Source organism: Lithobates pipiens, unplaced genomic scaffold (assembly GCF_037356315.1).
Source record: "Lithobates pipiens isolate NorthernLeopardFrog02 unplaced genomic scaffold, aLitPip1_a1.2 Scaffold_1, whole genome shotgun sequence".
Classification (NCBI taxonomy): domain Eukaryota; kingdom Metazoa; phylum Chordata; class Amphibia; order Anura; family Ranidae; genus Lithobates; species Lithobates pipiens.
The window spans coordinates 148,630,945-148,645,794 of NW_027507685.1; the positions used below are offsets into that span (position 1 = coordinate 148,630,945).

Here is a 14,850-nt window from a genome sequence, read left to right on the forward strand (position 1 = left end):
CCATTCCCTATTTTTACTTTTAAAGGTTTAGTCAGTGGGGCATCGGACAAAAGACCGTCATAACCACTCATGGGTATGGTGTCACGGGAGGTCATGTGTGGAGGGACTACTGAATCAGATAATAAGCTGCGTGATGCTCCCGTGTCAACTAAACAAGGAATATGTTTACCTTCCACCTTCATCAACATGTGGAGCATTTTATTCTCTGATTCAGCTAGGACTGGGGCAAGTCATGCTGTCGGATCGTCCCTATCGTCGGTACGCCTCTGTCTGTAGTCTCTCGTGTCTCTGTCTGTATTTCCTTCCTGTTCATCCTTTATTCTTTTCCTACAGTTTCTTCTTATATGTCCCACCTTGTTGCAGTAATAACAGGTAAGAGGTTTACGGGAGGAATTCTCTCCTTCATTGACCCGGGCAACAGTGTTAACTCCCGGTGTCCTTCTGTGTTTAGCTTCTGCTAAATCAGCCTCTATGCCTTGTGCTTTCTGCAACAATGTTCCTCTGTCCCGTATGGCTCTCCATTCGGGAGTACATGCCTTCAATTTGTCACCTATTTGGGGTACTAGTCCTTCCATAAACTGTCGATTGAAAGCCCTAATGGTGACGGGTAAGGCTAAATCTAGACCTTCGTCAGCCATCATGCTTTCCATGTTGAGGTAAAATTCTGTAACAGTCTGACCTGGGGCCTGTTTTATGGGCGCTGTCGAACCCCTTTCCTGCTGTTTCCCTTGGCAAAATTCTCGTAACTGATTAATAAACAGGGGTCTAGAGTCTATATGACGGGGGTGTATTCCTGGTGGATCTGCCGCTGGATCCCCTTGTGGTCTATGTGGAGCAATTTCATTCATAAACTGATTAAACATCGTCAGTGTCATTTTATGTCTACACAAATCTTCCCCATCTTGCCAAGCTGCTTCATGTGTGTCTAGTAATTGTGTCACGAATCTACAGAATGCGGCAGGTTTTGCTACGGGATCAGGAGCATTCTGTATTAATGCCATAAGAGTGTCAGCCGACCAAGGTGTCCATGTCCTCAGAACGACTTGTCGAGTCACTGTAGGTGGCTGTCCTGCTTGACCCGCATTTGGATTATTTACTTGTATTACCCTAGTCCGACTGTGGACTGGAGCTCTGGTCTTTGAGCTCCGCAATGTACACATTCCTGTGCCCAGTCTGTATTCTGGGTACCGCATACTCGGCATACCCATCCTCTTCCTCTTAAGGAAGGATAAAGTTTTGGTCTTTCATTACCCGGTTTGGTAGTGCTATAAGGAGGTGGAGTACCTTCCGTTTCTACTCCATCCTCGGGAGCTGAAGGGAGACTCTTGCGTCGGACCTTCATGTCCCATCCACCCTGTTCATGACAATACTTCCATCCCTCCTCTTTAGCCCTGTTGGAAACCTTAATTAAACATTGTATTTGTGATACCCATCTGTTCTGCAGGACCTCTCCCTGTCTGTCTCTCTTTATATTCTCCCAACCTTCTACACTTAGCCCATTTTCTCCATCCATTCCAAATTTCTTGAGAACTCTATTCGTGCCCTGTGCCTTGTCCTTCCCATACAACATTGTAATTATGTCTTTAACAGCATAACATTTCTGAGATTCCTCCTGGGGTTTACCATGTGTCTGGCCCATTTTGACAGTCTTGCCTAGGTGACGTTTGGATCACTTACTAAGTGTCTCGTTGCCTTCTCCTCCTAGGGTGCCAAAATACTAAAAACCTCTCCTGGATGAGATTTCTGAAATCGAATTACTTTATATGCTAGCCAACTGACAAATATTATGACCAGACTGACGGCTACAACATATACAAGCATTCCTTTTTGGTGGCCAAACACATATAACTAGATCTCCGGACTTTGTGGAGACCTTATTCCCTTCCCATTACCATGGAATCTCTCAGCATTCGTTTCTTATTCCTGCTTTATCGAGGCAGTCAGGACTTATACTTTCAACCCGTTTTTAGGCTCATGAATCAAAAAGCGTATATCAAACTTAAGTGTCGGACCCCCAAAGTACTCTTACGAGTTAAAGGCGCATTCCGTTACTCATTGGGATGATATATGTTTCAATTCACACCATACAAACAGGGCTTATCTCAATCACAACAGACAGATGACAAGGAGACAGACAAGAAACAACGGTAACATAAGTCAAATATTAAATTCAAGACTCGCTTACTACAGAGGTTGGCATTTACCTGAAGAACAATACAGACAGATCGGGTGGGCACAAATCTAAGAAGCACAGAGTTTATAAGAAAATAAAGCTTTTCTTACCTGCGCAGGTTTTGTCTGTGGTTCCTGATGTGCCCGACCTCTTCGTTCCGTCCTTATGTTCGTTCGCCTCTTGTAGTTTCTTCAGCGAGTCCCTGTTCGGGCGCCAAAATGTTAGGTGTGACTACAGCAAGTCACCTACTCATCAAGTTATGTTACCGTTTCCCAATTATTATTAGAGTTCTTATCTAAGCAAAGAGACACGGTAAGAAGTTCTCAGTATTTCTGCTCAGAAGACTGCACCCAACTCTGAGACTCTTTATTAACACAGGTCTTATATACACAAAAGACAGGCTTCAGGAATGTTGAAAAACAACAACAATTTCCATAAAAGGCAATTCTCTAGGCGTCTTCTGCTTTTAGAGCTGATGTGGCAGATGGTCCTTAAGATAAGGTTTCCTCTTATGTGTACGTGACTGCACTTAAGGATGAGGTGTCTTTAAGATACTAAGAATGAAACAGACAAGATAAGCATTTAGTGAAACATACTGTCAACCATCTTGGTTTTCTTATACCTTGATCCTCACAGCGTCAATAAAAGTCTGAGTCTGATGGGCCAGCCAGCACATGATCAGACAAACCCGTCCTTCCAAGAAACGATCTGTAACACACGAGGTGACGTCAGCATGTCGCCCCGACCTACGCGTTTCGTAAGAGATTACGTCGTCCAAGGACACTTTGGTATAAAAAAGGTTTTACACTATTTGGAGCATTTCGATTTTATATGTACCACGTGCATCCACCCACTAGTCTGAATGGTTAATGAGGCGGCCTGAAGAGCTTTGAGAGAGTGCTTGCTGCCTATTGGAACCAAGCTGTGTTTTAAATTACATGCTTTCCTTGATCCTCTGTAATGGGGGAGCACGGTCCTCTAGTAAGAAGTGATTTCTTCTAAATGGTAATGGATTCTGCACAAAAAATTTTTCTAACAGCGTTGGGGAAACCATTGCACATATGGATGGACTTCATTAATTCATGATTTGAGCACTGGTGGACTTTATATTGATTTAGAATCTAATCAATTGTTATGGAATTTATTAATTTATATATTTTTTGAGCACTGGTGGACTTTTCATTGATTTAGAATCTATATAATAAATTATTATTTATGATTTTCAAAGGTTTAGCGCAATTCTATTTTTCTCTTAATTTACTTTAAGGCTGGGTTCATATTGCAGCGAAGGGGGAACGCTGCGAATCCGCTGTGGGTTCCCGCATTGCATGCCTCCCGGCGGCAGTTCACACTGCCCTATGTGAACTGCTGGGAGTGTCAGTGAAACGTTAATGACACCCCCAGATCAGTTCGCATATCGCAGTGCGATCTGCAAACTTGGACAGGAATCGGATCGCATGGTGTGAACACCCATGCGATCCGATTCTGCTGCGGACCAAAAAAAGGGTCCTGTGCAAGTTTGGGCCGGATGCTATGCGAATTCAGCCATACTATCTGTATGGCTGAACTCGCATCGCACAGAGATCAGATGTGATTTGCACTGCAGTGCGGTGCTAATCACATCCGATTCTCATCACCGCAGCAGTGTGAACCCAGCCTTACTGTGTTGGTGTTATAGAGGAGAATTGTAGCTGCCGACAAAGTTGTGAAAATAATTTTGTATTTTTATCTATTTTTTATTATTTTTCAAAGCGCAGTTTCTTCACCTTTTTCTACATAGAGTATACAAACCTTATCCAAGTAGCACTACATAATCGCACTAAAAGCCGGATCAAAATTGGGTCACAGCAGTGTGAACCTGGCATAAAATGTATGTTACTGCAACAAACACTTTTGAGCTTGTCAACAAACAGTATTTTGGTACATGCAAAGCGAGGTACTGGGCGTTTATCGTTGGACCTTTTTAAATATCTTTGATGTAAGCATCCATTCGTCTTGAATAAATTATCGCTTGTTTTAATGTTTTACACCATGGGAGGCAATTTTATTTTATTTCTTATGTAAACCGGAGCCTTGGGTTGGTATATTAAGAGAATATAGTCTGGAGATCGGATATCGTTATTCCCTGCATGTGTCCTAGAGGCTGATCATTCATGGCAGAGTCTGGAGTTTGGAGCCTGGAAGTTGGATATCATTACCACTTTGGATCCTAAAGGCTCTTTATTCACTATATAGAGGTGAGAGTTCTGTGAGCATTGAGCAGTTGTGTAAAGGCACAGGATTTACTTTGTGGGCGGAAATTCATTAACCACTTGTCGTCCGCGCTATGGCCGAATGATGGCCACAGAGTGGACCTGAATTTCTGGGAGTCCGTCGTATGACGGCCTCCCCTGTGCATGCTCCATGCGTGCGCCCGGTAGGGTGCGTGTGGAGCGTACTGTGATCACCGAGTCACTGAGACTTGGGTGATTACCGATCTGAGTAAGGGGCTGGTCCCGGTCCCTTAGCATGTGATCAGCTGTCAGCCAATGACAGATGATCACATGATGTAAACAAAAGCTTGGTAATCTGCAAGGGACATCGGTCCTGAAGAGGTAATTATGCCTCATCTGTGCATACAATTACCGCCTGCCAGTGCCATCTGCCATTGCCACCTGCCAATATCCAGAGTGCCAACCAGTGCCACCTATCAATGCCCACAAGTGTCACCTATCAATGCCCATCAGTGGTGCCAATTAGTGCCACCTAGCAGTTCTGCCTATCAATTTAACCGATCAGTGCCAATTATTGCCACCCATCACTGCCACCTATTGGTACGCATCAGTGCCGCCTCATCAGCGTACATCAATGAAGGTGAAAAATAACCTGTTTTAAAATTTTATAACAAAATATAAAAAAAAAAAAAAATTTTTTTTTTTTAAAAATTCGGTCTTTTTACATTTTTTTAACAAAAAATAAAAAACTTAGAGGTGATCAAATACCACCAAAATAAAGCTCAACTTGTGGGAAAAAAAAGATAGAAATTAAATTTGAGTACAGTATTGTATGACTGCACAAATTTCATTCAAATTGCGACAGCGGTGAAAGCTGAAAATTGGTCTGGATGGGAGGGGGGTTTAAGTGCCCAGTAAGCAAGTGGTTAACAAGGACTTTTTTCATTTACTGACACTTGGACAATTGATTCGGATTCAGTTTATTGAGATTACCATTGCTCTTTTTTTATTACTTGACTTATTCATTCACAGATATTTAGACATTTGCTTTTGTATCACATATTATTGTTTTATACTTTATATCACATTGTGAGGAACTGCACAGATCACTATTTATTTCAACTGGTACATCGCTGCCTGTTTATGGGTTTAAGACGTGCACATCCCCACCAACATCCACTGTGATTTTACACAGCGGGAGTCTGACAGCAGGCCCTGGCCAATCACAGCCCAGAGCCCTGTGTTGACAATCAATGGAGATTCAACGTGCACCACATATGTGTGTATAGTATTAGAGCTGATCACTGTATTAGTGTCACTGGTAATGTTAGTGGTAGTCAGTCAGTTCCCCCCTAGTAGCAGTTAGTGTCAGATTTCCTGCCGCACTCAGTCCCAAGCACAGTCTCATTATAAGTCGCTGATCACCACCATTAGTAGTATAAAAAAAATCCACTACATATACCATAGTTTGTAGACGCTATATTTTCCATGTAAACCAAACAATTTACACTTATTGGGATTTTTATTACCAAAGACATGTAGCAGAATACAATTTGGCCAACTTGCAGATGGCACATGAGATGTGCAGCATGGATAGTCTATAGTGTAAGGTGAACAGGGCTGGAGAGAGAGGACTGGTCAGCGAAGAATCCGCAAAGCTAAGGGACTGGAGCCGGAGAAACTTGCAGAAGTCACATGTGGTGCACAGCATTAGAACAATATAGCAGGAGGTGAGTGAGGATCGAAGAGAGAGGAGGGTCAGAAAACCAGAGGATCAGCTGGGGCTACTACTGAGTAGGGGATCAGCAGAGCTGGGGATACTAAGTGGGGGATCAGCAGAACTGGGGATACTACTGAGTAGGGGATCAGCAGAGCTGGGGATACTAAGTGGGGGATCAGCAGAGCTGGGGATACTACTAAGTGGGGGATCAGCAGAGCTGGGCTATTATTAAGTGGGGGATCAGCAGAGCTGGGGATACCACTAAGTGGGGGATCAGCAGAGCTGGGGATACCACTAAGTGGGGGATCAGCAGAGCTGGGGATACCACTAAGTGGGGGATCAGCAGAGCTGGGGATACCACTGAGTGGGGGATCCGCAGAGCTGGGGATACTACTGAGTGGGATACCCACACCTAACAACTGTATTTTTATTTTCTTCATCAGCACATCCCCCACAGATATTACCTTTGGTATCACTTGATCCTCCCTTCCAGATTGTAAGTTCTAATGAGCAGGGTCCTCTGATTCGTCCTGTATTGAAGTGTATTTTAATTGTACTGTCTCCCCTCATGTTGTAAAGCGCTGCACAAACTGTTGGCGCTATGTAAACCCTGTATAATAATAATAATAATGGGACTTCAGTACCACGTGATTTGGTGTTTTTAAAAAAGTAGTGCATGCACTACTTTTACTGCATTCTGGGGTACCGCAGAGGAACACAGTGTGCATTCCTGTGCAATTTAGGTGTGAACTGGACCTCACATATTATTTAGTTAACATGCATTCACAGATAATATAGTTCAATACTAACAGACTCATAGCACTGTTTTTTTCAACCCTGTAATCACAGAATTCCCAAATAAAAATACATTTGCCATGATTGTAATGTTTGCATAGTTTATTGATTTGTTACAATGAAAAAAAAAGTATTTTTTTTAAGGAAAATACTAAAAAGACATTGTAAAAAATGGACGATAATGACATAAAGCATGTTTGTAATTCGATGTATAATTAACGACATTAGGTGCCTAATCCAACTCGTAAGATTACATATATCATCTTATTTTGTAAGGCAAAGTACAATCTGCAAAGTGCTGTAACCTTTTGCAACCCAGTAGAATTTGTCTTTCACTGGTAAGCTGAGATCTTATGGGTTGCTGCATTTTGTACATTATTGCTGCTTTTTGCTTTGTTTAAAGAGACCCTATCACCAGATCATTCATCTTGACATGCATGTTTAATGCATGGTATTTACTTTTAAAAACCTCCCTTGTGTAGACATCCAAAAGCACTGAGATTGCCGCCTGGGTGATGCCATCTTGGATGTGAAGTCAGCAGCCCCAGCAGACTCATAGCTATCACTCAAGTGACACTCTCTAAAAACAGCTACTTATGCTTACTAATAAATCACCACTTCTGGGTCTGAGTGGCAGCCGAGTTCTTCATAGAGGCAAAAGCACTGATTGGTTGTTCCTGTTGGAACAGCCAGTTGATGCTTCTGTCTGCACTTAAGGCTGGGTTCGCACTATTGTGAATTGTATGTGGCTTTTCTCCGCATCCAATTCACATGTGGCTCAATGGAGCCAGTTTACACAGCTCCAGGAAGGCTGCGGAGAAAATTGCACAGGAGTTCTGTGCGCCTTCTGTTCCATTAAAGGTCCAAATTCACCCCAAAATTCAGACCGAAATTGGACCGGAAATGGTAAACAGGGACGCACCGGATCCCTGCTGTAAGACACTCAGCATGGAGATGTGAGCCCAGCCTAACTAAATCCCTCGGTCAAAAGAATCCAAAAATAGTGACCCACCAGTACTTAAAAGAAGTTGGAAGCAGCTAATAGATAAAAATTCATGAACATCCAGGTGAGCCTAGTGTTAGCTTTGGTTAGGGGACAACAGGGGTTAACGGTAAACCTATAGAGTAAGGAAATAGTGTGCAGCACAAGGTGTATGGGAGGACCTTCAGTTTAATGAAAACCCAATAAATGGACAGCAAAGCATGAATCTAGTGATACAACCTAAATGGGTATGGGGGGGAAAAGTCATGCCTTCTTTCCCTTATAACAATACATCAGCAGATTACTGGCAAGACCAAATATGGTTGGGGGGCAGATGTGCAAATGTTGACCTAAGAAAAAGTGTGCACTATAAGATGTACAAGAGGACCTTCAATTTACTGAAAACTACAGTATGAGCCTTGCGATACAACCTGGATGGGTATTTGGAGGAAAGTCATGCCTTCTTTCCCAACTAATGATGCCTCAGCAACCTACTGACAGATTCAAATTTGGTTTGGTTGGTATTGATTTTCAGAAAGTCAATATTTGCATAGGATATTTGGGGTGTTCTGCCCATGCGTTGAAGAGGCTTCCAGTAGAATGCTCACACACTTTGCATAATAAACAGGTTTCGTTTTCTGAGACTTCCATCTTGTTCTGCTTGGGTCTGATCCATGGCTGTAGGTTGGAATCTGCGTGCAGGCACTAACTGGCTGTTTTGATAGAGTCAGTTAGGCTATTCCTCCACTAGAACACATATTTCCGCAGCAGCTCAGACCCTGAAATAGTGTTCTTTCTGTAAGATAAAAATTCCTGAAAGGTATTTTTGCAGCTTCCAGTGAGCTTATCACTAGGTTGGATAGCAGGGGGAAGGGAAATCAATATAGCTGTAGGGACTGACTTTACATGCATACTACATAACAGCTCAGTTTTGATCTTGGGTACAGGTTTACTTTGAAGCAGTCAGAATACGAATTAAAATGTTGAGTTGCTTGGTTTATAGCAACAAACAGAATTTAATTAGTTAGGACAACCTATGTTACCAACAGCCATGTAAGAAGAATGTCATGCCTTTTACATTTAGAAAAACAAAGTTGCGCATAAAATACTAAACTAGTAACACTTTTCAGGCAACAATGCTTAAAGTGTATCTAAAATCAAAACTTTTTGAGAGGCTAAAGAAGGATGTTCATGCTCTTTGAGTTCATCCTAGTAATCATTGTCATCAGAAAAGTGTAATATGATGGGAAATCCTAAATTTTGAGTTGCTATCAGATCAGGAGAAGATGGGAGATCTGCATATAGGAAAGTATGTTCTCAGAGGGCATTTTCCTCACTTTGAATACATTTCCTCTAGCTTCATGTTGTACCCATAGGCCAGAAGGTGAAGGGAAGTCTTTCCAAAGTGATTAAACACAAAACATTTTATTTTTTATATACTCTTTAGGTCTGATGGTCCAAATAATTCACCTTTGTTTAGCAGTTTATAATCCATATGCAACCAGATTTTCTGACCTATTCACTGAGTCCCTAGATGGCAAGTGGTGAGGTGGGGCATATCTGGCCTATGTATTCACCTTACTTAGATTACTAGCAATAAAAAGATGTCAAAAGCAGAGAGGCCTTGTTCTTCATGGTGATGGTTTAAATCATGGGTGCCCAACCTGTGGCCCTCAAGTTGTCGCTGAACTCCAAGTCCCATCATGCCTCAGCTTTTGGGAGGTCATGGTTGTAACTAGCAGCTTTGAAATTGCCTCATGGGACTTGTAGTTCTGCAACAGCTGGAGGGTCACAGGTTGAGCACCCATGGTTTAAATAAATATTGGAGTGTATATGGGGAGCACAGTCTGTTTTTGGGGGCTTTTGACTTTCAAGTTTGATCAGATCCTACCTTTAAAGGCTCCAAGTTTTCCAAGTCAAATTCCAAGTCAGAATGTCCGTTTTTTTGCAAGTCTCCTGTCCCCTTCAACAGAAATTGCTTTAAAAAACTGTAGACAATCTATTCACCAGAAGAAAATTTATATCTATATTGGACCCTGTCTCTGATGCTTCATGGCAGAGCTAGGAGCTTTAGATCCCCTGGGATGGCATTCTTGCAATGGCCTGGAGTTCATTGGCATGGGATTTTGAGCCCCCAGCACTTGCAGAAGGCATGATAAAATCACCCAGAGGTTGGGTCAAGGTAAGCATATTTTTTTTTCCTGATGAACGATTTGATAAAAATGGCTTTTTAAAGCTATTTGTGTTGAGGAGCAGGGGCCTGGCCAAAAAACGGACCTTAAGTTAGTCATGAAAGGTCCTCTTTAAACCAGCAACTGTGAGTAAACTGGTGAAACATATCCATGAAAAATTATAGAGCATGCCAAGTCTCTCAAAGCCTTGTACAACCTTCTTCCTGACTAAACACTAAATTGTGCCGCTAACTTATACGTATGTGTGTATTGTGAGAACAAAGTAAATTTTAAGGGTATGTCAGGAGCATATGCGCTCCTGCTCCATCATTGCTGCTGATTCCAGGCTATGGCATTCTCCTTGTCTGTTTGTCCACCTGCAAGGTGATTAATTGTGGCCAGACTCTGGATGGAGACCAGATCTGATATAAGTCAGCAAAACAGTCAGTCTCATGCTTGTGATATTGCATTTGTAACATGTTGTCCAAGCACCATGTCTGTCTGCTTTGCTAGATTTGATTTCCCTGTGTATTACCTTGGACTGGATAATGACAATTCTCTGAACTCTGCCTGCCTTTTACCTGGACTGTCATTGAACTACTCTGCCTGTCTGCCAACCACGGGTACCTGTTTGCTTTACTCAGTTCATGGCTGCCCTGGCATGGTGGCCAGGCACTATAGCATTTTGTATAAGACCTGGGGGCAACTGGGTACCTGTAGGCCTGCTTGCCTTATGGGAAAGGGGGCCGCTATGGGTGAAGAACACAGAAGCCAGCTACAGTGTCTGACCATCTGCGTTTAGGGTAAGCATGACAGGGTACAAAAACATTTCCATTTATTGTTTAAAACGTATGCTCTGTGAACATGATGGACTATAGTATGTTGAAACACTAAATTGTACCACTAACCTATACGTATGTGTATATTGTGAGAACGAAGCAAATTTTAAGGGTGTGTCAGGAGCATATGTGCTCCTACTCCATCACAACTGCTGGTTCCAGAATCCTGGCTTTGGCTATGGCGTTCACCTGCAAGGTCATTATGGCCAGACTCTGGGTGGAGACCAGATCTGTTTTAGATTAGCCAAACGTTCAGCCTGAAGCTTGAGATATCACATTTGTAACACGTTAACAAAGCTACCGGTTTGTCTGCTCTGCTATATTGGATTAACCTGTGTATGACTTCAGACCAGATAATGACTATTCTCTGAACTCTGCCTGCCTTTTAGCTGGACTGACATTGGAACATTCTGCCTGTCTGCCAACTGCAAGTACCTGTTTGCTGTGGGCAGGCACTATAGCAGTGTGTATAAGTCCTGGGGGCAACCGAGTACCGGTAGGCCTGCTTGCCTTATGGGAAAGGGGGCTGCAAGAACACAGTAGCCAGCTATAGTGACTGATCACCTGCGTTTGGGGTAAGCGTAGCAGGGTAAAATAAATTCTATTGTTTAAAATGTATGCTCTGTGAACAAGATAGAATATAGTATGTTGGTTTTTAAAAGGGACAATCTTGAAATTGCATAACAGACCTCTCTAGATCTATGGCCTCGAACACTCAAACACTGCCCCATCCACGAGGGCCCTAGTCATGAAAAGGCTTCTCAAATACTGTAGAAATCCTATTCATTCCTATGTGGCTAGTTCACATTTCTGCAGTGCAGTTTGGTTAAGCGGGTCTAGTGGAATGATTGGTGAATACATTAAATGTGTGCTTACAGACTAGAGATAGGGAAAAGCACAGGCTTTTTGTAGAGCGACCAATTAAATTGCAGCTATCATTTTCTAGTGTAGGTTACAAAATGAAAGCTGAAATTTTACTAGTCGCTGTGAATAGGACGCTTTTCTCTCTGATTGTTATTATTCTGGCCTTTTACTGTTTTGCTAGTCCAAACCCATAGTGACCCATCACATGTTTAATTTTCCAACCCATATTACAAATAATGACATAGGAAATAAGAAGTCTATAGTTATAATGGAGATACTTTGGCTCAAGTTCAGGTTAAACAAGTTAGTTTCCAACAATTCTTTGGGACACAGACTCTGGAGTTAATTTTGGTGAGTTATCATGTAATACAATTTGTAAATCGAGAGTTTAGGTTTTTGTCCACGCTGTCTGCTGGCTGTCTTTTTTTAGTTACAGTACAGACAGTACCTCCTGTTGCTGTATAGAACAGTTGAGAGTTGTCAAAAAGATTAGAAGATGACCATAGTCTGTAAACCTATCACCAAAGTTTTGTCTACAGTGATCTTCAGTCAAGTTGTTATGTTTCCTCTCACCATTGGCAGTCCTACTTGGGGGTATTGCCATCTATTTTTGTGGGTAGACCATGTCTGAGTCAGTAATCAGGTGGACTAGTACAAGTTTTTTTATTGATTGTCTCTTTCAAAGTTTAAAATTTTATTTAAATCATTGTAACGTATCCTAATAAGCGGCCAGAGCCATGTTTTGCCACATCTATGGTGGCATGTGTCTTATTATTGTCTATTATGGTTTATATTTAATGGTGTTGGGTGGGTGTATCATGGGGTTCTACATTCCTATGTGTAAGAAGAAAGCAACATTGGTCAGGGTCCCATTTATCGTTGCATCTGATTATTTTGCCTTGCTAAGGGTGACCAGATTTCGACTATCCATCCTAATTTAGATATGTGAAAGATTAGACAGTACACATTTGCTTTTTACTAAAACATCTTTTTCAACACACTACAATAAACAGGACATAGGTGATATAATAAGGGTATCATGGAATTGTGGTCATTTTTGTGACATCATCACGGTCAAAGTACCAAAGGACAAGGAAAAGTACAGATCTAGCCATGGGCCCAGTCTAACACTGCCTCAAGATCAGGGTGAATGGCATAAAAGGACATATATATACAAGGCACGTTATGTATCTACATATATACAGCGCGTACCAAAAAAGGACATAGGGGAGGCCTAGACAATAGAAATGTTGAGGAGGGCATACAAGGAATGATAGGACAACATGGAGCAAATTATTGATTATTGGTGTGAAATTCTAGCTATGAAATATCTACAGTCACAAACAAAATGTTTTTGTACGGATCGAGAGTCCTGTCCAAGATGTTTGGACCTTGGCTGTTGCCCAACTCGCACGTATCTTTTCATGCAATATGGCTTATTGGCGGTGGGGAGGCCATATTGCGGCCGCATGATCTGGAGACTGGACCCCGATCTGATTGTCGGATACATCACAGCGTCTTCTTGCAGTATCAGGAGCTTTAAAATGGAACCACAGTCTTAACAATTTTTTTTGTTGCTGGTGGCCATAGGCTCAACTGTGGCGTGTCCAGCACACCCCTCGCCTCGTGGCTTGGAAATAGTCTCCCATCTATCCTGCCAGGCTTCAGTTAACAGTGGAAACCTGGCTGTGGTGCAGACTGAACTCCTTGGCTTTAAGGCGAAGGCTAGCGATGCTGTCGGCCATGTTGACTCCCTGGGTGGGCAGTGTGGTTGGTGCAGAGGTGGTGTTTGGATTGTAAGGCGGCAAAGCGGCACTGTAGAAATGAACAAAAAGGACACAGTTTAGTCAGGAATGTGAAATACAAAATCCCTTTTAAAAGAAATTTGCTGGGAAAATATAGAGGATGCCATTGCTGATCTTTTCTAGTTACCTGCCAATTACACTGAACCAGTGGCTTTAGTACTTTCTGAGCTGCTGACCAAGTATGCAGATTAGAAGTTCTGGCTGCAATTACTCCATGCTTGCTCCAGGCCATTGACTCAGAAAGTAATCAATCCAGGGACAGAAGCCAATCAATTAGAATTCCCAAAAGGATAGTAGTAATGGCACCCAATATAGATATGCCTGTAAAAAAAGGCTGTAAATATTTGATGCCAATCATAGGTGTGTGCGCAGCCTATTGCATTAGGGTGGGCACCTCAAAGTTCCATGTGACATATTTACCGGCCTCTTCCCAGCTTTCCATCCTGAAACAATGGGGGGGGGGGGGAGCAAGGGAGCTCACAGGGGGACCCGGGCAGCAGAAGGGACAGGAGTGGTGGCATATATTGGTACCGATCCCCTGTATTTTCCCCCTTTGGCAGCTGAATGTCGACGAAAGAGGAGGAGAGGCCTACTTTCAGCTGCTGCAGGAGGAAAATACAGATCGGTTCCACAAAATTCCACCCCTGCCGCCCCTCCTGTCCAGGTTCTGGGGGTCAGCAAGGAAGGATTGCAGTTTACCTGTCACCTGCCCACGATCACTGGGGAGATCGCGATTGAAGGGTTGCCAACCCCAGGATTAGGGTGTGCCCAGGCACACTTGGCACACCTCTTGCACACGCCTATGATGCCAATCTCCCTGCAATGCTCGGTGGTTCCTCGCTTCGACCTCCACGTCACAACTGTATTGTGTACTGCATCCTGTAGTGATGTAGGGGTCAGCAGAAAGAGTCCTGCTGGGGAAACAGGAGATCTCCTTCAAATATACCAACAACTAGGATTCTGACCAATTTAAAAGGCGTGTACAGAAGGTATACAATTGTAATGTGTGTGGCCAGCTGTGTTTCAAATGAGAAGTGTCTAGTCAAGTCCACCAATTGTATTAAAAACTGCTCTGGTACATGAAATTTGGAGAAAATGCTTGAATCTGGTTAATTGCTGGTTGGCAATAAATTGCGTTAACTTATTTTAGCTCATATTTTAACTGTAACCCGTTGCATTTCATTACAGATACACTTTTTTTTAACCATAATCCATTCTGGATTGTTCAATAGACAGTGAAAACAGCAAAATGCGTAACAACTGATTGAAACCTAGATCATGGATAAGT

The 14,850-nt window shown here is 42.6% G+C and overlaps 1 protein-coding gene across 1 annotated transcript in view; it reads right to left on the reverse strand.

Moving 5' to 3' along the window:
- Positions 1 to 6,985: 6,985 nt before the first annotated feature.
- PRRX2 (paired related homeobox 2) overlaps positions 6,986 to 14,850 on the reverse strand; it is a 111,239-nt gene continuing 103,374 nt past the window's right edge. The window contains exon 4 of the mRNA XM_077478426.1: positions 6,986 to 13,572. Coding sequence (XP_077334552.1) covers positions 13,422 to 13,572 — 151 coding nt within the window. The 3' untranslated portion in view covers positions 6,986 to 13,421. The remainder of the gene's footprint in view (positions 13,573 to 14,850) is intronic.